Source organism: Galeopterus variegatus, unplaced genomic scaffold (genome assembly GCF_000696425.1).
Source record: "Galeopterus variegatus unplaced genomic scaffold, G_variegatus-3.0.2 Scaffold218, whole genome shotgun sequence".
NCBI classification, from domain to species: Eukaryota; Metazoa; Chordata; class Mammalia; order Dermoptera; family Cynocephalidae; genus Galeopterus; species Galeopterus variegatus.
This window is the reverse complement of record NW_007726329.1, coordinates 332336-340773: the sequence shown is the minus strand read 5'-3', so window position 1 is coordinate 340773 and position 8438 is coordinate 332336. Positions and strand designations below refer to the sequence as shown.

The 8438-nt window shown below is 60.2% G+C and overlaps 1 protein-coding gene across 1 annotated transcript in view; it reads left to right on the top strand.

Moving 5' to 3' along the window:
- The first annotated feature begins 3624 nt into the window (after nt 1–3624).
- The window catches only part of RFX1 (regulatory factor X, 1 (influences HLA class II expression)), a 16786-nt gene continuing 11972 nt past the window's right edge, over nt 3625–8438 (top strand). The window contains exons 1-6 of the mRNA XM_008566042.1: nt 3625–3661; nt 4226–4335; nt 4514–4597; nt 5252–5359; nt 6611–6727; nt 7824–7919. Coding sequence (XP_008564264.1) covers nt 3625–3661; nt 4226–4335; nt 4514–4597; nt 5252–5359; nt 6611–6727; nt 7824–7919 — 552 coding nt within the window. The remainder of the gene's footprint in view (nt 3662–4225; nt 4336–4513; nt 4598–5251; nt 5360–6610; nt 6728–7823; nt 7920–8438) is intronic.

Here is an 8438-nt window from a genome sequence, read left to right as displayed (position 1 = left end):
ACTCTGTCTCCTGACTTTGCTTTATTCTGCTTAACATTTATTACTACTTGAAGTTATGATGAGGATGATGGTGGTGGTGGTGGTGGTGGTGGTGGTGATGATGATATCTATCTCCATATCCACGAGGGCAGGGCTCTCTCCCCTGAGTCTTTGTGGAATGACTGGTGAATGCCAGCCTGACCCAGCATAGCCGTCCCGTCCTGCAGCCCCCCGGGTGGCTGAGAGCAAGCAGGAGGCCTTGCCTGTCCCCACTAAAGAGCTCTACCTGGCCCCCATGGTGTCTGATTGACCCTGGTCCTCCTCCTGGGGGTGGGTCTTTCCTGTCTCAGGGTCTGGGGTCCCCAGAGTGAGGGTCTGGAGTTGGCACATGGCTCCAGACCCCAGAACACCCCAAGTCCTTCCACTCTTTGCCTCAGTTTCTCTAGCTCTTCCCAACATTCCCCCAGGGAGGCGGCCCCAGTGCTTAGAGGTCAAGCCCGCAGTGTGGTCTTTGGGACAGACAGACCCAGGCCAGACTCCCACTAGCTGTGGATTTGGGGGAGGTGGCCTTTGTCCCCTCCGTCTTGGTGGCATGCTATGGGGCACTCCACACCTGTGATGACAGGCTGCAGGGAACCGCCTGTCAATGTGACTCTCCCGTAGATGTGACTGTCCCAGGCTCACTTCTTTGGTCTGGCAGTGGCTTAGTCATCTTTCATGGTGGTCCTGGGAATTTCATTTCCCTGCTACTCCTGGAGCTAATCAGGAGCGAGCCTTTCCCCAGAAGGGTCACTGGGCAATGCTTCCTTGATTTGTTCTGAGGAAGAGGAGGTTGTATTGCGCCCTTCCCCACCCCATGCAGTGATTTCCAGGCGTTCCTCGTTGACCTTCTCCCAGTTTAGTGTCTTCTCTCATCTAAGGGCAGCCTGGACCACGTGAGCCGGTCCCTGGGGGAGGGGGGTGACTGACACTAGTGGAGGCTGCCTGCTGCAGGCACCTGGGATTCCTCTAGCGCTAGGAGCAATCAGAGCTGGCCAGGGACCCAAGGAGTCGGGCCAGGGGGAGGGAGGGAGGGAGGTGCCCTGGACCCAGAGCTGGAGCCGGTTGGAAGTGAGCGGAGAGCAAGACCAGCAGCAGCTCTTCCAGCCCCCGTCCTGGCGCGCTCTGCCCTGAGGTGACTTTGGAGGTGATGGGAAGGAAGCTCATGTTTCCTAGTCAGAAACAACACTCTAGATCCATAAATCCCTCTCTCTCGCCTGAAACCCAAGGCAGAAGGAGGGTGCTGCAGGCCCTGGCAGCCACTCCCGGGAAGGCGAAGCTTAGCCTGCCTGCAGGGGCTAGGGCAGCCTGAGCGCAGGACCATGTCCAGCATCTCCCCCCTGCTTCTCTCTCACTTGGGGTTCTTGGGAGTCCAAGAAGACACGTGTCCAGAGTAGGGAGATGGAGGGTGTTTGTCAGCACCCCCATCTGTACAATCCGAGGTTGGAGCAGGCAAGGGACACAAGACTTCAGGGGCAACAGGGTCCCAGCGGCCCCTCCAAGAGCCCCTGACTGAAATTATCCCCCCAGAGCCAAGGGACAGGAGGTGGAGAGCCAGATGGCTCCGTCTATCCGTGGGGAAGAGGGACTGACCGGCCAGCAGGGGATGTCAGGGGCCTGCCCGGCTCAGAGCCCAGTCTCTCGGGCCTCCCTCTGTCTTTCCTGGCATCTGAGGCATGAGGTCTAGATGGGGAAGTCCGGCCCACAGAGGAAGGGGCAGCCCACTCGCCAGAGACGCTGTCAGATTCAGGGACAGGAAATCAGCCACCGCTTCCTGACTAGAGAGCTGAGACAGTGGGGTGTCCTTGGCCTCCTGCACATGCACAAACAGATGCAGACACTAGCAGACTCCATGCCCCCCCCTTCCTCACCCAGCTTCCCCTCTAAAACACAGTGAGGGCGAGACAGTGGCGAGGGGCCCTGCCTGGACCACAGCAGTCAGGGTCGCACACACAGGAAGCCCCTCGTCCGCAAGAGAGACTTACCTGCTCATCCTGTTGTGCCTTCCTGGCCTGGCAGGCATGAGGGTCCTAGCTTTGAGGACCACCCCAGATGCAGGAGACAGGCCAGACTGCTTCTTGCCACTGATGCCTGATTTCAGCAGGTCTCCAGGGTCCCGCCCACAGATCAATCCCTACTTGCTGCCCACCCTGAGCCAGACAGAACCCTCCACTGGCCCCCTCAGTCAGGCACTGTCCCTCGGGCTGGGCCTAGCTCCTTGTGCCCCACAGACACCCAGGTGTACAGGGCCCCTCACGTGACTCAGGACTGTCTCGGGTTTCTCCCAGAGGGGCTGGCTCAGTGAGGGCCTCCTCCCTCGCAGCTCAGGGGAGCCTAAAGAGGATGTGATGGAAGATTCCAGCAAAATATAGGAATTGGTGCCTCCTAGAACTGGCTGCACAGGCAGCTGGACGAGCAGGCCTGGGATTGTCCTCACATGTTGCCACAGAGAGACTTCCCCTGACACCTCCTCCCACATCTGGCAACCCCTGCCCCAGCACACACACTCATGTGCTCTGCTCGGACTTGGTCCTTGCAGTCCTTGCATCCATCTGGGGCAGCATTCTGGCCCTGGCCATGTCCCTCTCCTTGTGTCCCCCACACAGCCGATACCCAGCTCCCCCCTTGAAGGTTGGACCCCACCTTAGGGTGCTCTGGACCCAGAGGTATCCGTGTAGACACCCAGCTTACTTTTCATCCTGTGCCCATGTGCCCAACTCGGCACACCACTGCCCGCAGGGGCTCAGCCCAGGCAGGGCCAGAGATTCTGGGTTCCACATGTGGTGTGAGATTCCCATGAGCACAGAGGAGGCCTGTGACCCAGCCTGACAGTTTCCAGCTGGGTGATTTGGGCAAGTTACTTCCTCTCTCCCAGTCTCTGCTGCCTTATCTGAAAATGGGTAATAAAAGCCCTCACAGTCTCCAGCTGCCCAGAAAGAGCCTAGTGCAGCACCTGGTGCATCAGAAGCCTTATGAGTGCCCAATACTGTCACTTCTGTCCCTCTTAGCCTATGGCCCTTCAGTCCTGCAGGGGTTGGATAACCTCTCTGTATCCCCCAGGTGAGTCCCACCAGGAAGGTGGGCCTGCGGCCTTGGCTCCTTCTGGTATCATGGTGTGGGGAGGGAGGACAGGTGCACTCAGCCCCCACTCAGCCTCCAGAACTACTGGGGGATAGGCCAGGTAACATGGAGAGGATGGGACAGATGATATCGCAGGTGTGGTGGGGGTCTCCTGGCCAGTGCCTCTTGGGGACACTCTCCCCTCTCCCCCGCAGCGCCCCTGTTAATCACTCAGCAAGATGTGCATGAAATTTGACCTACGCCTGCCTGATAGCATCTCCGGGTACCAGCCTCCTTCCTCACCCCTAGCTCTGCCCCTGCCCCGTGCAGGGCGCAGCCTGATGGGAGGGGAGTGTTTATCCAAGTGGGCAGGCAGGAGCTCTACATCAACTGGGGGGATTAGCTCCCCAAGGTTGTGGGTATAAAGCTGCCTGCATGCCCTGTGGTCCCTACAGAGGCAGGCAAGGAGTGAGGACGGCCAGGCAGGCACCCCTGGACAGACAGATAGACAGACAGAGAGGGAGGGGTAGCAGGCGGGGGGGCACCATGTTCTACGATTGCCTCTTCTCGGCTGCCTGTCAGCGTGAGTACCTGTCCCCACAGCTCCAAGCCCCTTGTTGCCCCTCCCTCCCCCCACTGAGGGCAGGGAGACTGGGAGGAGCCACTTGGCTACAGGCCAGTGAGGCCTTCTGGGGACCACTCTTCTGACCAGCTTTCTTGCCTGGGAAGCCAGAGGTTGGCCCAGGGAAGGTGGCCTCAGTGCCTTGGTCCTCCCAGAGCTGCCAGGACCTTGGAGGGCTGTCAATTTACAAATCCTGTCTGTCAGGAAAAGGGGTCCAGCCGTCTGGGCCTCTGTGGCATCATGACCTCTCAGTCACCCCTTCTGGTCCTGCTGTAAGACAAGGAGGGTTGGGGGGCTTCTTCCAGATGTTAAGGATCCTGCTGGTCTTCTTAGCCCCCACCCCACCCTGCCATGTGGACCCCTGCCGGTGTGGTCAGGGCTGGCCAGGGGGCAGGCAAGACTCTTGGAGAGGCCTGGCCTTGCTGGGGGTTGGCTTCAGGCTGTATCTTCCCCTCCAGACAGGCTCAAGCTCAGGGTGGGGGTGGGGGCAGTAGGCAGAGCTGACCCAGTGACCTCTCCCCACAGAAGGTGCCATGCGGGCAAGCGAGACCGTGTCAGAGGCCAGTCCGGGCTCCACAGCCAGCCAGACCAGCGTCCCCACCCAAGTGGTTCAGCAGGTGCAGGGCACCCAGCAGGTAGGACACAGCCCCCCGCGGGGGGCGGGGGCAGTGCTTCCCCTCCCCGCCTTCCTGCCAGAGCCATCTGCTCACCTGTTCTTATCAAGATGTGCACTTCAGCTGCCCTCCACCCACCCAGGCCCAGCCTCCCTGGGGCGGCCAGATTGGCTCAGCTCCTTCTGCCTTGCCCCCGCAGCGACTGCTGGTCCAGACGAGCGTGCAGGCCAAGGCGGGCCACGTGTCACCCCTCCAGCTCACCAACATCCAGGTGCCCCAGCAGGTAAGGCCACCGCACCCAGCCCTGACCCTTGCAGCCTCCCCCGGGTGGAGGACCAGATCACGTGGCTGGCTTGGATCTGCCCTCGCCAGGTTCAAGGACACAGGCTCCTTACTCCCCATCTAGGAGCTGCCCCACCTCCTGGCTGTGGGTGGCCACCTCCACAGGGTGAGACCATATCAGTCAGGGAGGGAGTCATCTTAATAGAGAGCCTGGGGATTGGTGAGGATTGGTAGTCAAGAAGGCAGTTAGTGGGTCCAGCCATGATGCCTCAAAACAGCGAGCCCAAGGCCGGATTTGGAGCCAAAAGCCCGTAGCCAGCACAGGGTGGTCTGTCCCCCAGGATCGAACAGCGTTGAATTGGATAAAGTGCTGTCGAGTTTTAAGGATGAGAGCACATTCCACATGGCCTGTGGAGACAGGCTCCTGAGACACAAACTCTGTCACTTCCAGGACCAGGAAAGCAAGCGCTTTGGTGTTTTGAGCCTCAGTGTCACCCTCTGTGAAGTGGGGGCAGTAACTGTGCCACATTAGGGCTGTCAGGGCAACTCCATGAACTAGCAGGCATGAGTCATGCAGAACACCGCCTGTACTGCACAGGCGCTCTGTAAAACTGCACGGGCTGTCCTCAGTGATCTGTCCTCCCTGTCGCTCCAGGCTCTCCCCACACAGCGTCTGGTGGTGCAGAGCACAGCTCCAGGTGGCAAGGGCGGCCAGGTCTCCCTGACAGTCCATGGGACCCAGCAGGTGCACTCGCCCCCTGAGGTAGGTGGTGGCCCTGTCGGCCATCCTCCCCAGTTCTTGCTCCCCTGATCAGCCATGTACCACCCTAGTATACTTGGGGCTCTCTGCTCCCTGGGTCCTCTCCTCCAAAGTCCCCCTGCCCTCCCTACCCCCAGCCCTGATTCCCTTGTTGACCAGATGTTTGCCCACTGATTTCTGGCCCCATGGCTCTGAGCTGAGCAGCCGGGCATCCCTGCTCCAGGAGGAGGAGGTGGCCTCTTCCCTGGGTTGAGGTGACCCTCACAATTCTAGCTCAGGGAGCTGTATCCCAGGAAACTGAGGGGGCTCCTCTTCCCTCTGCAGGGTGGGTAGTCTCTTCCAGGAAGCCTTGGACCACAGGGTGGATTTTGGGGACCCACAAACACCAACCAGGGTGTGGAGGCAGGCAGGCTCTAGATGGCCTGGAGCATAGGCATCAAGATCCGGAGCTCCTGATCAGATGCCCACCTCAGCCATTCACTCATCTGGGACTCTGGGCAGGCCTTGGAGCCTTCTGAGCCCAGAGTTTTGTAGGTGTAAAACAATGGGATCAATCGCTTCAGCTCACTGTGAAAATTCCAGCCCAAGGTGCAGCATGACCCAGAATTAACACAGGGACTCTTGCCAGTGCGCCTGGAGTCAGTGCTGTGTTCCATCACTCACAGCTGTGTGGCCCTGGGCATGTCCCTTCCCTGTTTGCCTCAATTGGGAGGTGGGGATGCTCTGGGGTCCAGTGAGTAACATAAAGCGCTCAGAGTAGCCCCTGGTGGAAGGGAGCCCAGCATCACGTTAGATGCTGTTGTCGTCATTACTGTAAGCTTTCAGAACCAACCCCAGGAGAACCTCAGAGGTGCTGGGCACCACCTACCATCTCGGAGCCACCCCCAGGGCCCAGCCCAAGCTTCTCTCACCTCACCTTCCTCATCTCAGGGCTGCAGCCCCTCTGATTATAGAGACAGCAGGTGGCCCCCAAGCCGAGACTGCAGTCCCAGCTGTCCTTGCTGGGGAGAATGGCCCCCCCAGCAGCATCTGTGGGCTGCACCCTCAGCCTTGGAGGGGGGTGACCAGGCTATTGCAGGCATTTGGATGCTTGGGATACGGCCTGTTACCAGCCTAGGTGATTAGGACACGTCCCCACTGGCTGCTGCCCTCCCCAAACAGCCCTCCAAAGAAGGGTGGTTTGCTAGGGCCAGGGTGCCCAAGAGAGGACCCAAGTTGGTTCCAACAAGGCTCCCGCATTTCCTTCCCTTGCAGCGATCACCAGTGCAGGCCAACAGCTCCTCCAGCAAGACGGCTGGGGCTCCCACGGGCACGGTGCCGCAGCAGCTGCAGGTCCATGGCGTCCAGCAGAGTGTCCCCGTCACCCAAGAGGTGCCAGGCCAAGGCGGGCAGTGGCTGGGGCAAGGGGCAGCTTGTGCAGCCTCCTGTGGCTGTGCCTCTGAGCCAAGCACATGGGAGTTCAGCCCCAGCCTGCCACCTGCACCTTTGGAAAGCACCTCTGCATCTCTCCAGACTCAGCATCCTCTGGGGTAGTGGGGGCTGATATGAGGACAAAATTCAGACTCTGTGGAAGGTGCCTAACACACAGCAGTTTCTGGGAACAGATTTGAGAAACCTTTCTTAGCCCCTGGGCGCATTTGCCTGGAGGAAAATCCAAAGCCAAGTCTCAGCTTGTCCATAAGGGTCATAGGGAAGGGCTCCAGCCTCCAAATCCACAGCCAGCCTTCTGGAGGAGGCTGAGCTCTGAGCCGCCAGCTCCAGCAGCCAGAGCAGGTTAAGAGGCTGGAGCTGTCTGCCATCTGGTTGTTGCTACTGAAGTTGAGGGGCTCCCAGCCCCTTGAAAAACCAGGTGAAAGCCATAGACCCTTCCGCAGATGAAAACAGAAACCCCATCCCAAAGGATTCACATGTATTACCTTGTGCTGCACCAGAGCCCCTCTGAACCTCCAGACCTGGGTTCAAGTGCTGGCCCCACCACTCAGCAGCCCCCCTCCACCCCAGCCTCTCTCTCTCACATTGTGCCCTGAGGGTAATACCAGCATCCTGCAACAGCACTGCAGTGAGGACAGTGGAAGGCGGGGAGCAAGAGATCATCCACCGTTCTTAGCACACTTGTGGGGGGCCTGTAGGGAGAAGGGGTGGGTAGCAGAGACCTCCTTAGTCAGTCACAGGTTCAACCCTCAGCTCTGCCACTTCCTGGCAATCTCACCTGGCCCAGCTCCGGTTCTCGCATCTGTAAGTGGTGCCGGATGTCAACAAGATAATGAACTTAGAAGGTGCTTGGTACTGGGCTGGCAGCGAAAAGCCGCTCTTCCTTTTGGTTGGAAAGTGGCGGCCTCTTTTTCACAGGGCTGCCATGCGGCTTACAGAAGTTCACCTGTGAAGGGGGGGGGGCGCTTACAGCCAGACTGGGTGGGCGCCATCATTGCCATGGTTACCATAGCCCCACTTGCTTTTCCCTCCCCAGAGGTCTGTGGTCCAGGCCACTCCACAGGCGCCCAAAGCTGGCCCGGTGCAGCAGCTGACCGTGCAGGGGCTCCAGCCAGTCCACGTGGCTCAAGAGGTGTGTGTCTCCCCTACCTACCGCAGGGGCAAACTGGGGCTGGTCCCGGGCTGGGAGTGCAGGCCCCCGAGGCCGCAGGGAGGGAATGGAGCCACCCAGGCGGCCCTCAGGGGCGAGGCAGTTGGAGCCTTTAGGGCTCCGAGCCCCCTTCTGGCCCCACCTCTAGCAGTGGGCTGCACATCTGCCTGCCCTGGATCCTCCCCCTTCCCAGCACCTGGCAGCTCAGGGCCCAGGTTTTGCTGAGAGAGAGATCTGGATTCCAATCCCGCTGCTTTCTTGCGTGGCCCGGGATCAGTTCCTCCCCTCCCCGAGCCACCGGGTGGGATCTTCGGCGGGTTGCTGCGTGCGCTCAGCAACCTGGTGGGCGGCGGAGGCCTGGAGCCCCGCCCCCGGTGACCCCCCAGTATCTCTGTTTGTCCTCCAGAGCTCAGGCAGTCAGTTTCTCGCTAGGAAGGCAGAGCAGCAGGAGCCCCGGCCCACGCCGCCGCCGGAGCCGCCGCCCCGGCCGCCCACGCCCGG